Source organism: Chelonia mydas, chromosome 1 (genome assembly GCF_015237465.2).
Source record: "Chelonia mydas isolate rCheMyd1 chromosome 1, rCheMyd1.pri.v2, whole genome shotgun sequence".
NCBI lineage: Eukaryota > Metazoa > Chordata > Testudines > Cheloniidae > Chelonia > Chelonia mydas.
In genome coordinates, this window is record NC_057849.1 from 348,238,069 (window position 1) to 348,263,092 (window position 25,024).

At 44.4% G+C, this 25,024-nt stretch overlaps 1 protein-coding gene across 1 annotated transcript; it reads left to right on the top strand.

Annotated features, from left to right (window-relative positions):
- The first annotated feature begins 580 nt into the window (after nucleotides 1–580).
- On the top strand, nucleotides 581–21,573 carry LOC102936745 (guanylyl cyclase-activating protein 1). The gene is made up of 4 exons (XM_007066728.3): nucleotides 581–849; nucleotides 9,070–9,219; nucleotides 14,460–14,550; nucleotides 18,736–21,573. Exons 1-4 carry the CDS (start codon nucleotides 652–654, stop codon nucleotides 18,861–18,863), a joined length of 567 nt encoding a protein of 188 aa, XP_007066790.1. The 5' UTR covers nucleotides 581–651; the 3' UTR covers nucleotides 18,864–21,573.
- The last annotated feature ends 3,451 nt before the right edge of the window (nucleotides 21,574–25,024 follow it).

Here is a 25,024-nt window from a genome sequence, read left to right on the forward strand (position 1 = left end):
CTGGATGAGAGAAGACAGACTGTAATGGAATCTCTAGGGTAGAGAAGATTATTGCCCTTTGTGCCTATGAGTCTTCTCTGCCATGTATAGGACAGTTTCTGTGATATCAAAATCTCCCCATATGTGTTTTATACAAAGTTATCAAAGACTTTGACTCAGTCACTGTGAAGGCACAGAGAGGAGCAGATCACTGTGAAGGCACAGAGAGGAGCAGATCACAGTTCTAATTCTAATTTTTTTTTTTACTGCAAACACCAACCTTCCACCTTTTTTGGCCAGAAAGGTGGAATAACATCTTCATGTAAAATTAGACCAATGCATGGAAAACAAGGGCAATACCAAGGCAGTTCCTCCTGCCAGTATCTGATTATCTCTCACCCCGTCTGATTTACTTCCTGAAATAGCAGTGCTTTGCTAGATTATCCTTCAACTTCTTTCCATTTCCAGGAGACTTTATATCATTGAGGCTTTAAGGTTTCTAAGTCAGCATAAGAGCAGATTAACAACTGTAATTGGCTTCTGGGAGGGTATATCCCTCACTTAAATGAGCTGATGTTGAGAGTGAAGGTGGAAGGCAGCAGGCAGAGATTGCTTTGAGAACTGTAAGAGGAAGAGGTGATTCCAGAGGGCTCTTAGCATCCCACCACACAAATGGGGAACAGTGGTAGTTCCACAGTAGATGATCTGCAAGCTGTTGAGATCCACCATTGGTACAAAAAGTTTATGACCGAGTGTCCATCAGGACAGCTGACTGAGCATGAATTTAAACAGTTCTTTGGGCTTCGGGGGCTGGATCCAGAGGCCAATGAGTACATCGAACAGATGTTCCGCACTTTTGATATGAACAAGGTACGTTCTTACCCAATGGGAAACTTAGACAGCCTTGTACAGCTCACAAAGAAACCAAAGTATCACAGTTAGTGCAGTCATGATTGCATCTCCAGTTTTACTTCCAAATCTTGGTCAGCAAAATGCTTTTTAGCAAGGGCACCAAACTTAAACATCTGAATGTAAGAAATGTACCTTAGGGAGAGAGATGGAGTTTAGAATATTGAAAAAGAGAGGGGAGCCTGACTGTCACATTATTGTTCATTGCTCTGGCAGGGTTAGTATATTTCCAGGATCCTGTGTATTTGTAGTATGTAGGAGTGCAAAATTATGCATTTTACATTCCTTTTTTTGTATTCTTGGATGATTCTCAGGTAAGAGAGGTACCTGTATCTTCTGCTATGGCACTTCATTGTCTGTCTTTCCTGAGTTTGGTCACCGGCATAATGAGCCCTCTTCTCAGGTGCTTGCCATAAGCTGCAGCGTATCTCTCTTGTTTCGCTAATAGAGCATTGTAGGAAGTGGATGCAGGTTTAACCAGGCTCTTTTCAGCCCTTTTATTACATCCTGTAGTTTGCCCAGTATCAGATATCACTTGAGAATATGGAACACTAAAATAGATTTATTTGTAAAATTTACACAATGGGGCAGTTTCCAGACTGTTTGCAATTGAAATGACTGTCTTATGGATGTGTAGGGGGTCCAGCTTAGAGCTTTCAACAGAGGATAGAGAAATGGGGTCTGGAGCACCTATGAGGCAGGGTAGGACTCCTCCCTGCTGCCTGAAACCCCTGATTCCAAGGCTGATGCATCCCATGTAGCTACCTCCCTCCTGCAAGCTCCTGACTATCTTACTGAGGTGGCAAGCTAGAGAGGAGCATGTATCTGTGGGTCAAGGAGGGAACTAATCATTGGCAGATGTGAAGTGGATAGATGACTATAGTCAGGTTGGTAGAGGGAAAGAAAAGCACTGGGGGAAGGGGAATCAGAAGGTCTTGCAGGAGTTACCAGGTCCAAGTGCTTCCCTAGTTGTCATCTCTTTATAGAGATGCTGAGGCATCCTCTGTCCTTTTGCTTTTACAGCATTTTTGGGAAGTACAATCAGTTTACAGTGGAGTACTTAAAAACTAAAAAGCACCAGAGCTGCCTTGGGGCCCAGTACATCCAAGTCATGAACCATTGATTCAGTGAGTCTGGAGACGTAAAGGTAGCTGTCTGCTTTCATTTAGGAAAACAGTATGTTTCTAGCTCCCTTCCTTGTGACAACAGCCTTGAAAACGTAAATGGATGTAAATCAAGCTCTAAGGCTGAGAGAGATGAGCAGCTGCACTCCTGTACAGTAGTACAGGGCTGAGGGTTCTACATAAATATCTCATATCCCAAAGAATCACTGTCCCTTCCTAAAATCCACAGGTCAGTTCTGTATCTAGAGTGGTGACCATGGTAAACTGGAAATTGTTTTGAAGGCCCACCCAAAAATGTTAAGACAGCTCAGACAAAGCCCTTTGCTTTCCAAAGTCACTTTCTTGAGGTATTTTGGGACTGTGAGAAGTAGTGAAGAATGGGGATGTTCAGTAGGTTATTATTAATGATAAAATAATATTATATATATTTCCAGTGCCTGGCACTATAGTGTTTAGGCAGCAGGTTGTGCAGTAAATATTAATTATTTAAAAGGGCACCTGTTTTTTATAAAATGACTAGATTTGAAGTTGGAGTAGTTAAATAAAGCCATAACAACCCAAGAGCAATGGGTGTGAAGCTGAGGTTTGGCAGGTCAGTATAGGTGACCTCCCATCTCACACGGAATGTATAACACATCTCCCTTAATAAGTATGAAGGAAGCCTAATGTGTTGAGCTCTTGTTTAGGGTTATTACAGAGCATAGGACTAAGACTACGTGTAGCTTTGTAGTGAATGGCAACCATCTGTCTCGAAAGATGATGGTGTAAGCACCAAAGCTGTTGAGTTACCATTTGTTGTTCTGCAACATTGCGAGTGGCTAAAAAGGCAAATTCTTGAGTGACAGTCTTGCCACAGATAATGCAGGCATAAAGCACAGAGCCTATGATGAAGCCTCATGCTTGAGGCCAGTTATGCATGCCTCTTTGCTTTCTTTGCTTTCCTCTTGCAACCACCTCTCTTTAGTTTCTTTGACTCCCTGATGAAGCACAGCCCTCCAATGTAGCCTGTTGCTAGCTGCAACTTCTCAGCTTGTAGTGTCAGTGTTGAACGTTTTCAGGTCCCTCTTGCAAACATCTTTGAACCTGAGCCTAGGTCATCCAAGCTTTCTAATGCATCCATGCATTGGTCTTGGGCATTGCAGACTGTGCAAGGCCAAGTGCTGTGTGCAGGCGGTGCTTGCTGTGGGTGCAGGAATATTTGACTAGTATTATAGACATGAGAGAGAAAAAAGCAGAAGGATTAATAGTGGAAACAAATCCCTAGTGTGAGGAGCTGAATTACATAAATGTCTCACCTAATACCAAAATTATCCTGGGGGACCTAAGAGCCAATTTTCCTGAACAGCTTAAGACTCTGAGAACTCTCCTGAGAGCAAACAGGCCAGGAAAAGCTAATTAATTTCTATACCTCATTGTTTAGCTCTTTCCATGTCTAGGACTTCTCTGTTAGGTCCCATCTAGTCCATTCCTCCTATGCCCATAGCTCGGGCTACTTCAGGATTGTTCCCTACACTCTGTTCTCTGTTGCTTTCCCCAGCCTAATTGTAAATATCCCAAGTGATGGAGCTTCTACCTCTTCCCTTGAGAGACCATTCCAAAACCCAGTAGATGCTGTTCAATAGTTCTTTCCTGCTATTCAAGCTACAACTGCCTTTTACATCCTATTATCCCTATGTCTTTAGGGATGAGAGATTCAAATATGGCATTTCTTTAATAGCACAAAAAAGTGGCCACCGGAACTTAGTGTAATATTTCTGAGTATTATCCATCTGCTGGTAACAGGAGCCAGTAACCTGGGGGCGGTGGAGTAAAATAGCGGTGATGTATTTAGCAGTATGACATGCTCATTTAAAGGGGTATGAGTCCCCTTTGTGCTTGGATGCCCTTTCTGGGACCAGGACAGAATAATGCATTGCTCCTCAGATTAGCTCTAGGTGTCTTGCATTTTGTCTCATATTTGGCACAGTCTATTTAATGCTTCAATAGAGGGCTGTCTGTCTAGAGCAGAGAGGCAATGGGTCACTCTGCAGGCTGTTGGTGGAGATCCCACCTGGCCCAACCTGAGGCAGAAATCCCCTTTCTCACATCACCTGTGGGCAAACTCTTCTTGAGAGACTCAAAGATTCAAAGAGTTTAAAGCCAAAAGGGACAATTAGATCATTTAGATTGACTTCTTGTATATCACTGGCCATTTGATTTCACCCACTTACCCCTGTATTGAGACCAATAACTTGGGTATGACTAAAGCATAACTTGTGTTTAGTCAAAGCAGGGTGGATAAAAGTCCATTTTAAAAAAAAATTAAAGGTTTTTTTATTTAAATCAGATTTTTTAATTTAAATTAAATTTTCATTTTTAAAAACAAACCTATTTGAAATTATGACAATCTGTAGTAACTTTAGGCCTTAATATAATAAACTAATTTAAATTAAATTTAAAAAATGTCAAGCAGTACATTAGCTGCTGAAGCTTTAAAGAAATTCAGACTACTAAACTTAAGGAAGTCACTGGCTAAGCGCCTGGAACCAGAGTTGTTTGACTGCTAAACCAGCTTTTGACAACAATAACCTTTTCTGCAGGTGCAGAGAGAATATTTTGTTCATATCAGTTTATTCAACAAGTTGAAGAAAATAGTCATTCAACTGAAAGTTGAGAAACTGATGGGGAATTGAAAAAGCAGGAAAGCTTCTTTCAATCCATGAATAAAAATGAGGTGTGAGAGGATGAGATCTAATAGTTCTAAAATCTTGAAGGACATTGTGACCAGAAACAATCTGTTCATTTCATTAGCTATAGATAATACTTCCTTTGTTTAATAAGTTAATTTGATTTAAATGCAAAACATTTATACAACCATTTAAAAAGAAAAGGAGTACTTGTGGCACCTTAGAGACTAACAAATTTATTTGAGCATAAGCTTTCGTGAACTACAGCTCACTTCATCGGATGCATGCAGTGGAGAATACAGTGGGGAGATTTATATACACAGAGAACATGAAACAATGGGTGTTACCATATACACTGTAATAAGAGTGATCAGTTAAGGTGAGCTATTACCAGCAGGAGAGCCGGGGGTGGGGAGGAAACCTTTTATAGTGTTAATCAAGGTGGGCCATTTCCAGCAGTTCACAAGAATGTGTGAGGGACAGTGTGGGGGGGATGGGGGAATAAACATGGGGAAATAGTTTTACTTTGTGTAATGACACATCCACTCCCAGTCTTTATTCAAGCCTAATTGTATCCAGTTTGCAAATTAATTCCTATTCAGCAGTCTCTCATTGGAGTCTGTTTTTGAAGTTTTTTTTGTTGAAGAATTGCCACTTTTAGGTCTGTAATCGAGTGACCAAAGAGATTGAAGTGTTCTCCGACTGGTTTTTGAATGTGTTAATTCTTGACATCTGATTTGTGTCCATTTATTCTTTTACGTAGAGACTGTCCAGTTTGGCCAATGTAAGGTTCCCCGCCATCCCCCCTGCCCTCTCAGCTCTCCTGCTGGTAATAGCTCACCTTACCTGATCACTCTTGTTACAGTGTGTATGGTAACACCCATTGTTTCATGTTCTCTGTGTATATAAATCTCCCCACTGTATTTTCCACTGCATGCATCCGATGAAGTGAGCTGTAGCTCACGAAAGCTTATGCTCAAATAAATTTGTTAGTCTCTAAGGTGCCACAAGTACTCCTTTTCTTTTTGCGGATACAGACTAACACGGCTGCTACTCTGAAAACAGCCATTTAAGGTAGTTTTATTTAACTAATAAACGTAATTTTAAAATGCTGCTTTTGTGCATTTTTAATTGAATTCCGATTTCCATCCAAATGCAACTTGGCACAAACAATCAGTAAAAAAATTATTAATCTAATTAAATAAAAGATTTTATTTACCTTTTTCTAACATTAAAAAGTAAAAATAAAGAATCTGAATAAATATTAAGCTATATAATTGCTTAAGTAAAAGTCTCTCTCTCTATATATATGTGTGTGGTGTGTGTGTCAGCCTGGTGAGCAAAAAGTGCCAAATTTAGAGTAAATGCTATAGTCAGTTACAAATCCACATATTTTAATACTTACCAACCAATGAGAACGAACCTTTCTTTAGATAAATAACTGATGGTACAAATGCAAACAAGGTTATAATTGATTATTGAAATCAAGGTTTCTTGCTTGATTTTTCAAATCAAAGTGATCAATCTACTCTGGATTAAATCATGGGATCATCCAGAAAGGCATCCAGTCTTGATTTTAAAACATCAAGAGACTGAGAACTCACCACTTCCCTTGGTAGTTTATTCTAGTGTTTACTCACCCTCACTGTTAAAAATGTGTGCCTTATTTCTAATTTGAATTTATCTGTCTTCAGCTTCCAGGCATTGGTCTTGTTATGACTTTCTCCATTACATTAATGATCCCTATAGTACTTGGTATTTTCTCTCGGTGAGGGTACTTATACACAGTAATCAAGTCACCTCTCAACTTTCGTTTTGTTAAACTAAACAAATTGAGCTTTAGTGCCACTCCCCCATATAGTGCCACTCCCCCAGTGCACCCTAGTCTGTCATTCCTATATACAGTATTATGTACCCTGGTATTACCATGTCCCATTGATTATCATTATTCCACCAAGTTTCTGTGATGTCTATTATATTATATCAATATTCTCATTTAATACCAGGCACTTTTTTGACCGTGCCTTCTCTAACATAAACACATAGCAGCAGGTATATTTACATTAAAAAAATAATCCATACACCACCAAAACAAGACTTTCCACTGCACGTGCTGCTTCCTGTGGGAAGAGGATGAGAGAATAAACATACAACATATGTGTGGTCACATTGCTTAATGTGCGGCTGGAATGTGCACAGATACTATGGTGAGGAATGCCATATAAGACTCTGAATAGAATGGAATAATGAATACACATACAGAGAGGCATTCGTCATACAGTAGTTTTCATAAGAGCAATTCCATAATATTAACCAGACTTCATAAGCTGTAGAGACAGATCACCAAAATCATCATAGTTTCCAGCTCTCAGGAGGGAGTGCAAAACAGAGGGTCTGCACTCTGAGACTGTACCTAAGGACCCCAAGGTGGAGGGGCAATGGCTGGACTCTGTTTAGACTCCAGATGCTTAAAACACCCTAGGGACCTAGTGGCTTGGGTTCCCACACAGCAGTATCATGGGTGGCCAGCAGGGGCAGGCCAATAATATCTGTGATGGGGTTAATTAACTTGCTGAACAATTTATATAGGGATGTGCTGGATTCTCTATCACTATAACCAGATTAGATATATTTCTAAAAGTTATGCTCTATTGCAGTGGTCCTCAACCTTTCCAGACTACTGTACCCCTTTCAGGAGTCTGATTTGTCCCAATTATCCCCAAGTTTCACTTCACTTAAAAACTACTTGCTTACAAAATTAGGCATAAAAATACGAAAGTGTCACAGCATGCTGTTACTGAAAAATTGATTATTTTCTCATTTTTACCATATAATAAAATTAATCAATTGGAATATAAATATTGTACTTACATTTCATTATATAGTATATAGAGCAGTATAAACAAGTCATGATCTGTATGAAATTTTAGTTTGTACTGAGTTTGCTAGTGCTTTTTATGTATCCAATTGTAAAACTAGGCAAATATCTAGATGAGTTGATGTACCCCCTGGAAGATCTCTAAGTACCCCCAGGGGTACACATACCCCTGGTTGAGAACCACTGCTGCATTGCAACCAGATGTTATGGACTTGATGCAAGAATCAGTTGGTAACACTAAGGCCTGCATTATGTAGGAGGTCAGACTTGATCATAGTGGTCCCTTCTGGCCTTAAAATCTGTGAAGTCCCTTAGTACATTAGAATGCATGGCATCCAGATCCATGCTCTGATCTCAGCACAGGTGAATCCCTATTTGTTCCCCTGACCTCTGTCTCTGTCCTCTCTGAGGCAGAAATTAACCCCAGAAATAACTGCTGCACTCAGCTATAAACTAACACTTTTAGCTGGGTAGAGCCAGACCTCAGTTAGTACAAAGGACCATTCAGGGGCCCCTAGGAGGGGAAAGTCACACATGCCTCCCCACACCTCAGCAACAGTACAATGGACCAAGTCCCCTGTGCCTAAATATACAGAGGAATGCTCTCTAATCAGATTAGGAGTCCTATCAGCCCCTGGCCAAAGTTTCTTAATCCGAAAATAGGGTTACTTCTGCCACTGTCAGTGCGAGCTTGGAGTGGTGAGTTCATCTCTGATGCATTGTCTGGTGTCCATATTCATGGATGCCATGATGGTCAAGTCTCCTCTGCTGCATATGGACCATCCTCCCATCTTTCCTGTAAATATGCCCCAGCCTGCTCCTTAGGCTGATAACCTAACCCCAAGTTCAAGATACATTTGGGTCTCTTCCTCCTCCCAGCAATAGTAATGTGTGCTCTTGCCTAAGCCCTGTGGCTCCTGTCTGCTTTTCAGCCTCTGTGCCAGCTGATTGGCATGGACACAACCACTTGGGAATGGCTGAGCTCCTGCTCTGAACTGGCATTCCTCTCCTACAATGAGAGATGGGCTGACAGCAGGAAGTCAGGGGTGAGCTGTCATTTCAGTCCTCTAGCCAACCAGTGTTCTGGGGCTGGCTCTCCTGCCCCCTAATCAGTCATGGCTTGTGGGTAGAAGGACATGATCATGTACATGTGGAGTGAGGGCTTCATATCTGGAAAGCACTGAGCACAGGGGGCTATTAAAAAAATGTAAGAGATAATAATTACATGGAGCCTATTTTCTCAAGTGTCCCAGAACCATTTTGTAGAAAAATCTGAAGTTGACCCATAACTATCGCATGCATCCTGAGCAGAGCCAGGCTGCTGCCTGTTTCCTCTTCCCAACTTGGACTAAAGCCAGCCATTTTCTGCTAAGGCCAGGCTTCTGGTGCCCAGGCACTTAGCTACACCTTTCCCAGACTTGACCTTGCAGAGATATTAGCTATAGAGGCAGCATTCTCTCAGCACCTATGTCTGTGAACCGTAACTCTCATGTTCCCTTTCTTTTTCCCACAGGATGGGTATATCGATTTCATGGAGTATGTGGCTGCACTCAGCCTCGTTCTCCGGGGAAAGATGGAACAGAAATTACGTTGGTACTTCAAGCTCTATGATGTGGATGGTAATGGCTGCATTGACCGACATGAACTGCTCAACATCATTAAGGTGATAACACTGGGGGTTGTGTACACTTTGGCCCTCATTACTCTGTAATCAGTGGGATGCCCACTCTGAATCTCACCAGCACTGGTGGACCAGCGGAGAGTCCAGAGAGATTCCTGCTGTGCGCAGCTCTCAATTCTGGCCGCTTTCCCTGTCACAGATCCAGTAGAGCCACTCTTTTTGGCACGCACCAGACTCCTGTGAGGTGATCCAGCTACTGGATCTCGTGTTTAAGCCGCCAAAGTCTGAACTGAGTCTAGGCACTGCTCCAGCCTTAGGATTCTAGACACACTTTCAGGATGCAGCTGCTCTATCAAGCACCCCCTACTGAGGATAGAGACCTTGTGGCCCAACTGCCTAGCCTCTCTTACCAAGGCTGATGCCTCCAGACTTCCTCTTAGTTCAAATTCACTCTCTCCCTGAACTCCAGATGTTGTAGGTATTCTGGGACCCTGGTTTATTTTACCTCTTCAAGGGGCATATGGTAGGCATAGCACATATCACATGCAGACTTTCTTTGCACAGGTTTCCAAAACACCATTCTCTGTCTTTAATAGCATGAGAAATACACAGGAAGTACAGGACCATAGAAAACAACAAACATCCTGAATGCACTGCCCCCACTCTAGCTCACCCTCCCCTTTGGGAGTTCTTGGGGGACATCTGAGTTCAGCTAGGAAGTCAGTTGGCTAACTATTGACTTAGTTCTAAGTAGCAGGTTTAAAATATCATTGAATCATAGAATATCAGGGTTGGAAGGGACCTCAGGAGGTCATCTAGTCCAACCCCCTGCTCAAAGCAGGACCAATCACCAACTAAATCATCCCAGCCACGGCTTTGTCAAGCCTGACCTTAAAAATACCTAAGGAAGGAGATTCCACCACCTCCCTAGGTAACGCATTCCAGTGTTTCACCACCCTCCTAGTGAAAAAGTTTTTTCTAATATCCAACCTAAACCTCCCCCACTGCAACTTGAGACCATTACTCCTTGTTCTGTTATCAGCTACCACTGAGAACAGTCTAGATCCATCCTCTTTGGAACCCCCTTTCAGGTAGTTGAAAGCAGCTATCAAATCCCCCCTCATTCTTCTCTTCCGCAGACTAAACAACCCCAGTTCCCTCAGCCTCTTCTCATAAGTCCTGTGTTCCAGTCCCCTAATCATTTTTGTTGCCCTCCGCTGGACGTTTTCCAATTTTTCCACATCCTTTTTGTAGTGTGGGGCCCCAAACTGGACACAGTACTCCAGATGAGGCCTCACCAATGTGGAATAGAGGGGAACGATCACGTCCCTCGATCTGCTGGCAATGCCCCTATGTATACATCCCAAAATCATAGAATCATAGAATATCAGGGTTGGAAGGGACCTCAGGAGGTCATCTAGTCCAACCCCCTGCTCAAAGCAGGACCAATCCCCAATTAAATCATCCCAGCCAGAGCTTTGTCAAGCCTGACCTTAAAAACTTCTAAGGAAGGAAATTCTACCACCTCCCTAGGTAACGCATTCCAGTGTTTCACCACCCTCCTAATGAAAAAGTTTTTCCTAATATCCAACCTAAACCTCCCCAATCTGCAACTTGAGACCATTACTCCTTGTTCTGTCATCTTCTAGCACTGAAAATAGTCTAGAACCATCCTCTTTGGAACCACCTCTCAGGTAGTTGAAAGCAGCTATCAAATCCCTACTCATTCTTCTCTTCTGCAGACTAAACATTCCCAGTTCCCTCAGCCTCTCCTCATAAGTCATGTGTTCCAGACCCCTAATCATTTTTGTTGCCCTTTGCTGGACTCTCTCCAATTTATCCACATCCTTCTTGTAGTGTGGGGCCCAAAACTGGACACAGTACTCCAGATGAGGCCTCACCAATGCCATTGGCCTTCTTGGCAACAAGGGCACACTGTTGATTCATATCCAGCTTCTCGTCCACTGTAACCCCTAGGTCCTTTTCTGCAGAACTGCTGGCGAGCCATTCGGTCCCTAGTCTGTAGCGGTGCATGGAGTTCTTCTGTCCTAAGTGCAGGACTCTGCACTTGTCCTTGTTGAACCTCATCAGATTTCTTTTGGCCCAATCCTCCAATTTGTCTAGGGCCCTCTGTATCCTATCCCTACCCTCCAGTGTATCTACCTCTCCTCCCAGTTTAGTGTCATCTGCAAACTTGCTGAGGGTGCAATCCACACCATCTTCCAGATCATTTATGAAGATATTGAACAAAACTGGCCCGAGGACCGACCCTTGGGCACTCCACTTGATACCAGCTGCCAACTAGACATGGAGCCATTGATCACTACCCTTTGAGCCCGACAATCTAGCCAACTTTCTATCCACCTTATAGTCCATTCATCCAGCCCATACTTCTTTAACTTGCTGGCAAGAATACTGTGGGAGACCGTGTCAAAAGCTTTGCTAAAGTCAAGGAACAACACGTCCACCATTTTCCCCTCATCCACAGAGCCAGTTATCTCGTCATAGAAGGCAATTAGTCAGGCATGACTTGCCCTTGGTGAATCCATGCTGACTGTTCCTGATCACTTTCCTCTCCTCTAAGTGCTTCAGAATTGATTCCTTGAGGACCTGCTCCATGATTTTTCCAGGGACTGAGGTGAGGCTGACTGGCCTGGAGTTCCCAGGATCTTCCTTCTTCCCTTTTTTAAAGATGGGCACTACATTAGCCTTTTTCCAGTCATCCCGGACTTCCCCCGATCGCCATGAGTTTTCAAAGATAACGGCCAATGGCTCTGCAATCACATCCTCCAACTCCTTTAGCACTCTCGGATGCAGCGCATGCGGCCCCATGGACTTGTGCTCGTCCAGCTTTTCTAAATCTTCCCTAACCACTTCTTTCTCCACAGACGGCTGGTCACCTGCTCCCCACGCTGTGCTGCCCAGTGCAGTAGTCTGGGAGCTGACCTTGTTCGTGAAGACAGAGGCAAAAAAAGCATTGAGTACATTAGCTTTTTCCACATCCTCTGTCACTAGGTTGCCTCCATCATTCAGTAAGGGGCCCACACTTTCCTGGACTTTCTTCTTGTTGCTAACATACCTGAAGAAACCCTTCTTGTTACTCTTAACATCTCTTGCTAGCTGCAACTCCAGGTGTGATTTGGCCTTCCTGATTTCACTCCTGCATCCCCGAGCAATATTTTTATACTCTTCCCTGGTCATTTGTCCAATCTTCCACTTCTTGTAAGCTTCTTTTTTGTGTTCAAGATCAGCAAGGATTTCACTGTTAAGCCAAGCTGGTGGCCTGCCATATTTACTATTCTTTCTACACATCAGGATGGTTTGTCCCTGTAACCTCAATAAAGATTCTTTAAAATACAGCCAGCTCTCCTGGATTCCTTTCCCCCTCATGTTATTCTCCCAGGGGATCCTGACCATCAGTTCCCTGAGGGAGTCAAAGTCTGCTTTTCTGAAGTCCAGGGTCCGTATTCTGCTGCTCTCCTTTCTTCCCTGTGTCAGGATCCTGAACTCAACCATCTCATGGTCCCTGCCTCCCAGGTTCCCATCCACTTTAGCTTCCCCTACTAATTCTTCCTGGTTTGTGAGCAGCAGGTCAAGAAGAGCTCTGCCCCTAGTTGGTTCCTCCAGCACTTGCACCAGGAAATTGTCCCCTACACTTTCCAAAAACTTCTTAGTTTGTCTGTGCACCACTGTATTGCTCTCCCAGCAGATACTGGGGTGATGGAAGTCCCCCATGAGAACCAGGGCCTGCGATCTAGTAACTTCCGTTAGTTGCCGGAAGAAAGCCTCGTCCACTTCATCCCCCTGGTCCGGTGGTCTATAGTAGACTCCCACCACGACATCACCCTTGTTGCTCACACTTCTAAACTTAATCCAGAGACACTCAGGTTTTTCTGCAGTTTCATACGTGAGCTCTGAGCAGTCATACTGCTTCCTTACATACAGTGCAACTCCCCCACCTTTTCTACCCTACCTGTCCTTCCTGAACAGTTTATATCCATCCATGACAGAACTCCAGTCATGTGAGTTATCCCACCAAGTCTCTGTTATTCCAATCACATCATAATTCGTTGACTGTGCCAGGACTTCCAGTTCTCCCTGCTTGTTTCCCAGGCTTCTTGCATTTGTGTATAGGCACTTGAGATAACTCGCTGATCGTCCCTCTTTCTCAGTATGAGGCAGGAGCCCTGCCCTCTCGCGCGCTCCTGCTTCCTCCTGGTATCCCACTTCCCCACTTACCTCAGGGCTTTGGTCTCCTTCCCCCGGTGAACCTAGTTTAAAGCCCTCCTCACTAGGTTAGCCAGCCTGCTTGCGAAGATAATAAGAATATAACTGTAGCTAGGCCACTAAGTAAGAGTGACCACAGCATAAATTAATGCAACAGTCTTGGGGGAGAAAGGGTACCAAAAACACAACAAGGTGACACTCAACTTTAGCAAAAGACATTTTAAAAAGACTGAAGAAGGTTGCTAAAAAGTCTCTCAACTCAAAATGATCAAATTAAAATCCTTAGAATCAGCATGCTGGCCGTTATCTGAGATAGCATCTTGAGTTGTATGGAACCTGCTCAGAGCCAACCTGGTAGTTTCTATGTTTCTAGGAGTGCTTTTTGTTATTTTTACTTGACACAAGGTTTGCAACCTTTTTCTTTTGGATGCATGTCCTTTGGGTTTACCTTTGTTGTCTCGTGTTTGGATTTCTATAAAGCACTCTGTGAGGCTGCACCTTAAATTAAATGAATAACTGCAACTAGTTCTGAATACGGTGGTCTGTTTATCCAGCAACGTTACCTCTGGAGAGCATGTGACCCCACCAGTGCTCTATGACTTTTCCTTGGTACAAACTGGTTTCCAGGTAAAGTTCAAGGGGTGAATTTTAACCTCTAAAGGCCTAAGTAATTTGGGTCCTGCCTTCTTGCCTCTGTCATTGTTTGATTCATGGGCAGTTGTTACCAGCTGCTTGGGCTAGTACTCCACTATCTTGCATGAGTGGAGGCTGTTGGAGGGCATGCTCAGTGAGCATTAGTTGCCCATTCCATCCACCAGAGTCTGGATTTCATGCCCTTCAGGGCATGCTGTGAGGCTTGGTGGTTTCTCGAGGCTTTTCCCAGGGAAACAGTGGGTGGGAGTGGGGAGACACCTTTGCTCATATTGAGGCCATTTGTGAGTGTTTTATATTCTGAGCCTGCACTATGAGGTGTGTTATTGATCAATCCCACTCATGGTCCCATGGCAGCAGATTAATCCTGGGCCAGCTGCTTAGTTCCTCCTCTTCTCTTCCAGGCTATTCGTGCTATTAATGGCTGTGACCATGAAACTAGTGCGGAGGAGTTCACCAACCGAGTCTTCAATAAGATCGATGTCAATGGCGATGGTGAGATTCCTGTCTCTGCCTTCTTACTCAGCTCATCCGTCGGCCTCTCACACTTCATCTTGCCAGCAATCCACTGGGGCCCAGTCTCCTCCAATAGCCTCCTTGCTAACTTTATGCTCTCTTGTCTTTGATAAGATCTCTCACACCCCTCCATCTATGTCCTTTCCTGAAGCATTGCTCCCCTCATTTAATGCTTCTGTAACCCACACACCTCCTGGGTGTGGTGTTCTGTCCTAACTAGTGGCAACGAGACCACTTACAGAGAGAAAATGATTCTGCTCTACAACCTGAGCTAACAGCCAGTTGGCTTTTAGCTCATGCAGTAGAGGCTAATGCACGAAGCTCCAGAGGTCCCCAGTTTGATCCTGCCCGACAATGACCGGGGTCTGTTGGCATTATACTTCCCTTTCTGAATGCTCTGTTGATTGGCATGGATTATATTATCCTCCTTTCAGTCTTCATTAATCAAGTCCCATATCTGCCGCTCCATTATCTTGTCTGGGATCGCTGTCAGACTGAAAGATCTATTATTACCTGAGTGGGGAGGTTTTGGGGGGATACTGAAGGTGGGAGAGATCATCATGAGGTATGAAGGGTTTGGGATCAGAGAGGGTGGAGCAGAGAGTTCATGGGCAACTTTTTCAGCTGGACACAAATGAATGGGAAGCCTGTGAGCATGACAGGCTCTAATATGGGGCAACAAAAAATGATAAAACAATCAAGGGTAGAGAAAAGGTTTGTATATCGGAAGAGAAGAGGGCAAGAGAACTGATCAAGCCAGGAAGTGAAAGTCAGACCTGCCAGCAGCCCTGCCTTGTCTGGGCCAGTTCCAGCTTTTGGACATCTGTCTTGGGAAGCTGGAGTCTAGGCTAATACCCCAGTATTGTGGTAGGTAAGCTCCACACTTTCTGCAGCCCCTCTACTCCAAATAGTTCAGGTGTCTTGAGCTATTAAGTGTCAGTACATGGTCCATTGCCCCTCTGGAAGGACACAAGTCTGATGTGAGTAAAGCCAACTGCTGGATTCCACATGCACTTACATCAACCATGTCGGGGAAAAGCTGAATCGCTGTTCCAAGCTCTGGATCTTTAAAGTACACTCCCAGGTGCACAACGTGTATCTTCCACCCTTCCTTGGGATGTGGGGCTCAGCAGTCCAGCTGCCTTAGACCTGTTCCCTCAGAGTTCCACCTCGCTGTGGGAGCACTGAGCTTCTCAATTAACCCTTTCAGGGACAATGTGGCCAGCAAGCAAGGAACACAGACCTAGTCAAGGACTCTTAATCAGTATCAATTTATGCTTAGGAAAGCACTAGAGAGTTACAGGTCTGTGCAAAATAACAAACAGTCCTGAGATGCACTCTGAGGTCTGGTCAGCATTTCAGGGAGGTAGAATCCCTCTTCTAGCCTGAACTTCTGACAGGTGGTGACCACTCTGTCAGAGAAGCCCGCTCCTTGAATCTAGTCTGATCCTGTTCTGCCAAGTACCCAGCTGGGAAATGCCAACCTGTTATGTGAGTCCTACATGAAGAAAACCATTGTCTCTTGAGCTGGGCAGTCACTGAGAGTTTTTCAAAGTTGATGGCTCCATCATCAATAGTCCTCTACAAGGTGTCTCATGTGCCTCCTGAGTGTGGCAGTGTCGGGAACAGACAGACCTTATCCAGGCCAGGCTGTTTTTTTAACCTAGAACACAAAATGGCAGCTAGAGTACAAAAATGGAGTTTACAAAACAAAAGGTCACTCACAGTTTGATACAGCCGTATCCCACTCTGTCACACTAGATTTTATTTTTTTGAACAGGCAGCAGAGCAGCATCAGCTACTAGTTCTTTTCCCAGGCTTGTGGTAGAGATTTTCACATTTTGAAGAGTGTTGATGTTCATTGGCAAAATGCAGAACTGTCTCAAGCCAAGGTTCGAACAGACACTTCAAGAGGTATTGGATGGTTATATGGATAATAAGCATATTCATAATTACAACAGTGAAGACTAACAAAAGAGATATAAAAGAGTTATAAACTTCCTGCTTTAGGGCATCAGCCACTCTCTGACTATTGGGGGTTAAGAGGAGTCTTTCCCGTGGACAGATTATCCTATAGCTTCCTAAAGTGCAAGTTCATGCACTTAGAAACTAACAACAAGAATTTCTGCTGTAGGCTGGGGCAGGGTGTGTGTGTCAACACTGGAAATGACAGAGGGTGAGAACAACTTGTGTGTATTAATCAACTGCAGCATGCCTATGAGGCTCCAACGTAATGGGGCTATAAAAAAGCAAATGCAATCCTAACATGTATCAGGCGAAATATTTTTCCAGTAGAGAGAGGGAAATATTTATGCTATTTTATGAAGTACTGGGAACACCTTATCTGGAATATTGGGTACAGTTCTGGTCACCATGTTCAAAAAAAGATTAATTCAAATTGGAACAGGTTCAGAGAAGGGCTACCAGGATGACTGGAGAATAGAGAACATAAGAACAGCTACACTGGGTCAGACCAAAGGTCCATCTAGCCCAGTATCCTGTCTTCCAACATTAGCCAATGCCAGGTACCCCAGAGGGAATGAACAGAACAGGTAATCATCAAGTGATCCATTCTTTGTCACCAATTCCTAGCTTCTGGCAAACAGACGCTAGGGACACCATCCCTGGATAATAGCCATTGATGGACCTATCCTCCATGAATTTATCTAGTTCTTCTTTGGACCCATCTCATGTGAGGAGGCTAAAAGAGCTTGGCTTGTGCACCCTAGCAAAATTAAGGCAGAAAAAGGATATAAAAAAGGATGTCTTCATAAATACATCAGGAGAGAAACAACAAAGAGGGAGAAGAACTGTTTAAGCAATGTTGGTACAAGAATAAATGGGTATAAATTTAGTCTGGAAATAATAATAAATTATTAATAAATTTAGTCTGGAAATTAGAAGGTTTCTATCAGAGGAATGAGGTTCTGAAACAGTCATCCAATAGGAGTAGTGGGTACAAACAAACTAACTAGCTCCAGGGTGGATCTTGAAATACATTATTAACAAGATTATATGCCAGGGTTTCCTGTAATTACAGGGAACGGATTTGATGACCCAGGAGGTCCCTTCCAATCCTAGGTCCCTAATGTGAGGCTTTCTGACTCTTCCCCCTAAGCATCTGCTGTTGGCCATTGTCGGAGAAAGGACACTGGACTAGATGGACCATGAGTCTGATCCAGTCTTGCAGTTCCTGTGTTCCTAGAAGCCAGCAACTCCTGGCAATCTCTCAGTCTCCAGTGAGGATTGTAGGACTCAGCATTACACAGAATCCAGCCTTTTGAGACAGGAGAGGGAGATATTGGCAAAAATCCAATCAATTTTTTCTCTCTGTGTTTATGGAGGAGGTAGAACTGGTGCCAGAAATTTTCCAAGAGAGAAAGTGGAATTAGGGATGGAAACCAGGGTCCCAGCTAAATGAGGATTGGGTGAATTGGAGCTTGGGATAATAAAAAGTCACCTGGGCCAGGGCAGGCAGTAGAGCCACAGGAGGTATGTCACTTTAGCTTAAATAGGTTTTCTGTCCTCTGGCCTTCCCTCTCTTACTCTCTCCTGTTCCCCCAACATAAGCCCCATTCAGTTGCCTCCCTGTGAATTCCAAAAGAGGCCCATTCCCTGAACGTTATCTTTGCCGCTTCCATGCATCTGCTGGCTGCCTTGCCTGCATGGAGCCTCTCCAAGCTGCCTGCTTCTGTTGCTTCTTAGCCTTGAGAGGGCAGGAGCCAGTAGTGGCAGAGATGGGCACAGCAGTACTTCAGGCTAGCCCTGGGAGACTCAGGCCAATGTCAACTCACTGTTTAGAGCAGTTTCCCCATGGCCCTTCCTCCTTGGCCCCACAGACCTTCCCTTCTGAATGATCCACTGCCCTGTAATGTAGCCCCAAGTGACCTGTCTCTGGAGAGGAACTAGTTTCTTATGAGTTAACTCCTTTTTGGGAAGGAGGCAGGCACCAAGGCCAGACTTGCATGGAGATAAAGGAGGCTCCAGACCTACCAGCACTGCCAATTCTGGTGGCTTCAAAATGGGCAGGCTGTTTGGTACTTCCAAACACTGACTTGGGGAGGAGGGCACTGACTGATTGTGCAGGGGGCAATTATTCCCACCTTTCTCTGCCCCAGACACGAATGAGAGTGACCTGGTGTGATCTGTCTCTGTCTGAAACAGGTGAGCTTTCACTGGATGAGTTTGTGGAAGGAGCCAGGAAAGATGAGGAGTTCATGGAGGTGATGATGAAGAGCTTGGACCTGTCACACATTGTGACCATGATCAATAACCGGCGGCACAGTGTCTAGAGCCATCTCGGAGAGAGAGCGGTGTGTGAAAGAGAGACTACAGATGGGTGTGCAACTAGGTAAAGAAGTTGGGGGTGAGAATAAAACAGATAATGTATGTGGGTTGAGCGAGATGTGGTTCTGTGTGTGTGTGTTTTCTTTTGCGTGTCTGTGTGTGCTTGAACACATTCTGCAACTCAGACACATACACACAACACTGGTTCAGCAAACTTGGACCCCTATGATGCTATTTGATTGGCCTTCTGGGCCAAAAGGACCAAGTGCACACCTTTCTCCCCTCCATCTGCCCCAGATTGCTCTGACATGCCCAATAACATGGAGAGTGTCAAACCCATGGGGTGGGGCATATGTTTGTGTCTGTGGCAAAAGCTTGGAGAAAAGTGAGGCTGGAAAGCCTCAGGGGATTCAGCTTTTATTAGCATAGAAATCTGTCAGCACAAAGCAACTCATGCTTCACTTGACGTGGCATTGGTGTGAGTGCACTAATGGTCCTGATAGCACTTCATCCTCCCTTGGTTGGGTGAAGCGCACGTGTGCTGTAGGTTTGGCAGCCTGTCTGAACTGGCCCTGCTCACACAAAGCCAACTAGCTAGAAGAAACAAATTAACCACTAAGTCTGTGGTTCCCCAAACTTTTTACTAAGGTGACTCATCAACTGCATTTTTATCTTTTTTATGACCCCCCCCCTTTACATATATACACCCTCCTCCCTGATACCTCCCTGCCTAGTATAGTGGAGAGGTCGTGGGAGAAGCTGCTCTGTACTCAGCCCCACAAGAGTAGCTCCCATCTCACAGAACTGGGCCTTTTTCCCGGCTCCAGGTGTTGCTACCTGGTGCACAGGGTCACAGTGCCACTCAGGTTTGGCCCAGCCACCCCTTTGTCATGAAGGAGGAGAGACTACGCCAAATTTGAGTGAGAGGCATTGTGACCCCATGCACCAGGTCACAACGCCCAGTATGGGAGCTGGACCCACTCCATGGGATAGGAGAGACTGCACCAGGCCAGGACAAATGTATGTTTGCTTAGGGCCCCATGACCTATCTAGAACCTTCCCATGACCCACTAGTGGGTTGGGACTCACCATTTGAGGAGCACTGCCCAGTGGTGATGGGTCCTGTTCCCCGCTGACTCCCAGGTACTGAACTGCATTGGGCACCATTATTAGTGTTGTTTGCAGCTTTTGCCAGAACATGGAATTCTTCCATCTGATTAAAGGTGCAAAGTGCAGTCACACTGCATGGTGGAAGGATCTCCACCCAACTTGGAAAGCCAAAAGCAGTATCCCAGTGAGAAGCCCTCTCTGTGGTCTTTGCACCTCTCTGTGCTCTTTGCACCTGAAGCCATGGCTCTGGTATCTCAGAGCCAGTTGCCTCTCTGTTTTGCATAGGGACAGCCAGTAGAATCATGAAACCATCCCTTTGTCACATATTCTCTGTTTTCTTTTCAATGCAGCTAACAAATAGTCTGGTTTCTGATACTGTGGCTGCCTGGCTGAACCCAATGCTGTACTTCAAACCAACACTGTTTGTAAACTGGTCTGCACCTTTGCTCATGTGGGGTACTGGTACTGCTGGCAGAAAGCTGTGGGGTGGGGAGAGGCAAAGCTCAGCAAATAAATTATGACTTGCACCAGAGTGCATATTCCCAGCTGCGGATTTGTTGGCTGAACAGGGTGGAAGGGGATTACTGCCACCGCCCCAACCTAACTCAAGTCCAGCTAAGTGTGACAGAGAGACTTATAGACACACACCTTTCATCAACCTCATGAAATTCCTAAGAAGACGATTGTGGTTCACTGTGTTGGATTTTGCTAATCCAGTGAGATCAAAGCACAATTTCTATGTCAAACTCTGCTGTACATGAGTTTTCCTCTGCAAGGGACATTTACTGCTTCCATGTACATTTTGGGGGCTGAGGTGGCTCCTATGAAGAGAGGGATGCTGCAGTTGTCCTTCTGGCTAGGTGCCAGTGGAACTCTGGGTAGAATGCAGTGTCAAGAGTATTTCTAGTGACACTGAGCCGTTGCTCCAGAGAAACTCAAGTGATCTGTGACCCCTGCCGCTATGCTGTGCATAGGGAGGGATGCACACCAGTGTCTGCTGCATGGGGAAAATCTAGTTTTTGCTTTAATAGGACACTAAAGAATTTTCTGTATATGCTGCCGATGTTCAAGAGAAGTGACTAAATAGTTACAGATGCTTGTCGTGTCTTGTGCTGAGTAGCTCTACATACTTTTGAGCATATATAATATTCTTGGCATGTGCTGAAACACAAATACACCTGTATAATGCAGTCTCCATATTAATTTTGGCTATCTGTAAGTATTTAGTTATTTTTACACTATTTAAGTCAGCTGACATGTCCTTACACCCTGCACGTCACCCCTTTTCACAGCATCCATCACAGTCAATGAATGCTTTGCACTAACAAGGCAATGGGCAAAACATGGCTTTAGTGAGGTGCAGGAAGTTGGTGCTGTGTTTAGACTCATTAGTCCTGTTCCTTTTTTTTGTTGGAGAATTTTATTGTTTGCCTGTTGTCTCTGTGGCCAGTCCATCCTGTGACTGATGGAGCCTGCAGGGCATGTGCCTTTATTAAGAAGTTTTGTTGTTTTGAAGGGATGGGGAGGATTTGTAAATAGGAAGTTATTTTTGGAAATATTTGGCTTTCTTTGTATAGTTAAGAATAAAAAATTCTATAAATCCAAGCTCGCTCATGACAGTGCCTTTTATCAGCAGGATTGTGAGCAGGTGCTGGGGGGGGGGGGTGATCGCCACACTTAGAAGATAAATCTAGTTCTATGTTTGTATTTCATCTCCTAAAATAGAGTAAATAGAGAGCAGTTCATTTTCAGCATTCCATGAAGCACCCCTGCACCCTTCCGCCCCCGATCTCTAATAGCCCAAAACTCTGCCTGGAATAAAGGTGACTTTGGGGCAAAAACTTGATTTTAAAATAGATTTTATTTGAGCCTTCACGTCTTATTCTTTCTTATTTTCCAGACACCTATAATATTTGGGTCACAAAGATGGTTATTGTTGAGAGAACTAGTGTCAGTTTTAGCCCTGCATCAAAGCTGGGCTTGTTGCAGAGACTAGAAGGGACTGGGGAGGAAAAGGTGCCTTTCTGCTACCTTTGCAAATCTCCTGTGCTGGGACTGCCAAGGGCTGGATTGCACCCAGCACAAGTTATAGTAGTCTCACTTATTAGCTGTTAGAGAGGTTACACAAACAAGCACTTCTCTATGGATCAGAGGTTATTTAATATTTGTTCTTGATGCATGGATGCCACTTTCAGCTCTCCCAGTATAGAAAAAGAAGCCAGGCATAGAAGCTAGAGTTGGAAAAGAGCTTAGGGCAGCTGGGTCACCACCCTGCCTATTCAAGGTGTAGTATGGGCAGAAGTGGAGGGTGATGGAAATTTAAATTGTTTACTGGGGAGGAAGTGGTTTAGGGTGTGAAATGATTTAATGCAAATGGGGAAGAATGATTTTCCTGAGGTTTATGGTAAACACCATGGATTATGGGGGAGAGCATTTGTGTGAGTGTACATGGGGCGAAGCAGTTTATGGCGAGTACCTGGTGGAGGAGAGTGATTTTAAGATATGCACAAGGGGCACAGGGTGGTGCTTTTTAGATCAGTGTAGGATTAGTATAATATATCACTGGAGAACTAATATTTCCCTGATCATTAATATTGTTGCATGGTGCATCTATGGGATGTGCACAACAAGTTATGGATATGTGCTAGAATTATAGTCTTAAAATGTTTGGCAAGCAATACATAGTCTAGTCTACCCTAGGCCAGTGATTCTCAACCTTTCCAGACTACTGTACCCCTTTCAGGAGTCTGAAGCCTGAGCCCCACCACCCATGGCTCAAGCCCAAGCCCAAGCCCTGCCTCTTGGGACTGAAGTATGTAAATTAGCTTCACGGAGCCCCCTTGCCACACCCTAACACCCACCTTGCACTTGCGACTCCACTAATCTTGTCCCACCAGGTTGTGACACCCAGCTTGAGAAACACTGATCTAGATGAGTTGCTGTACCCCCTGGAAGCCTCTGCATATGCCATGGGGTACACATACCCCTGGTTGAGAACCACTGCCCTAAACGAAGGAATGTGTATTTGTTTGTCTGACCAGCCTAATCATCAAATAGAGCCAATGAAGGTACATTTACATAAAAGGTAAAAAAGCCATCAGGAAAGCAAGTGGGGGGAAAGTGATCACTTAGCAATCTCAAGGGGTGGCTGGAGACTGCATATCCAGAAAGCCTTCCTCCCTCTTGAAGCAGGACCAATGAATTTTCAGTGATATACTTTTCAAAGGTTTACTGACTATAAAGAGACGGGGAGTGAACCTCAAAGTTATTTTTCACCTAGGAACACAAGGGTTCCTGAGGAAGGCCCTTAGAATCATAGAATCATAGAATCATAGAATATCAGGGTTGGAAGGGACCTCAGAAGGTCATCTAGTCCAACCCCCTGCTCGAAGCAGGACCAAGTCCCAGTTAAATCATCCCAGCCAGGGCTTTGTCAAGCCTGACCTTAAAAACCTCTAAGGAAGGAGATTCTACCACCTCCCTAGGTAACGCATTCCAGTGTTTCACCACCCTCTTAGTGAAAAAGTTTTTCCTAATATCCAATCTAAACCTCCCCCACTGAAACTTGAGACCATTACTCCTCGTTCTGTCATCTGTTACCATTGAGAACAGTCTAGAGCCATCCTCTTTGGAACCCCCTTTCAGGTAGTTGAAAGCAGCTATCAAATCCCCCCCTCATTCTTCTCTTCTGTAGACTAAACAATCCCAGCTCCCTCAGCCTCTCCTCATAAGTCATGTGTTCTAGACCCCTAATCATTTTTGTTGCCCTTCGCTGGACTCTCTCCAATTTATCCACATCCTTCTTGTAGTGTGGGGCCCAAAACTGGACACAGTACTCCAGATGAGGCCTCACCAATGTCAAATAGAGGGGAACGATCACGTCCCTCGATCTGCTGGCAATGCCCCTACTTATACATCCCAAAATGCCATTGGCCTTTTTGGCAACAAGGGCACACTGCTGACTCATATCCAGCTTGTCGTCCACTGTCACCCCTAGGTCCTTTTCCACAGAACTGCTGTCTAGCCATTCGGTCCCTAGTCTGTAGCGGTGCATTGGATTCTTCCGTCCTAAGTGCAGGACCCTGCACTTATCCTTATTGAACCTCATCAGATTTCTTTTGGCCCAATCCTCCAATTTGTCTAGGTCCTTCTGTATCCTATCCCTCCCCTCCAGCGTATCTACCACTCCTCCCAGTTTAGTATCATCCCCAAATTTGCTGAGAGTGCAATCCACACCATCCTCCAGATCATTTATGAAGATATTGAACAAAACCGGCCCCAGGACCGACCCCTGGGACACTCCACTTGACACCGGCTGCCAACTAGACATGGAGCCATTGATCACTACCCGTTGAGCCCGACAATCTAGACAGCTTTCTACCCACCTTATAGTGCATTCATCCAGCCCATACTTCCTTAACTTGCTGACAAGAATACTGTGGGAGACTGTGTCAAAAGCTTTGCTAAAGTCAAGAAACAATACATCCACTGCTTTCCCTTCATCCACAGAACCAGTAATCTCATCATAAAAGGCGATTAGATTAGTCAGGCATGACCTTCCCTTGGTGAATCCATGCTGGCTGTTCCTGATCACTTTCCTCTCATGCAAGTGCTTCAGGATTGATTCTTTGAGGACCTGCTCCATGATTTTTCCATGGACTGAGGTGAGGCTGACTGGCCTGGAGTTCCCAGGATCCTCCTTCTTCCCTTTTTTAAAGATTGGCACTACATTAGCCTTTTTCCAGTCCTTGGACTTCCCCCGTTCGCCACGAGTTTTCAAAGATAATGGCCATGAAGAGAAAGATAATGGCTTATGAAGAGAAAGTCAGCCATGGCTGGAAAGAAGAAAGAGAGTGGTATGAAATCTACCTTGAAAAAAGACTCTAGCTTTTAAAGTTAGGTCTTAGCCATTAGAAAGCATATTTTTTACTTTTATTTTCTTGTTATCATTTTTCTTTAGCCCTTGTACTTGAACTCACTTAAAACTGATCTCTTTTTGATTAAATAAACGTGTTTTACTTTTAATGTAAACCAATCTAGGGCTGTGTTTGAATGG

Excerpts from the sequence above, each read along its gene's own strand:
- LOC102936745 (XM_007066728.3), top strand. The coding sequence starts at position 652 with ATGGGGAACAGTGGTAGTTCCACAGTAGATGATCTGCAAGCTGTTGAG. Across the intron at positions 850-9,069 it reads GCACTTTTGATATGAACAAG|GATGGGTATATCGATTTCAT; the intron begins GTACGTTCTTAC and ends TTTTTCCCACAG. Across the intron at positions 9,220-14,459 it reads AACTGCTCAACATCATTAAG|GCTATTCGTGCTATTAATGG; the intron begins GTGATAACACTG and ends CTTCTCTTCCAG.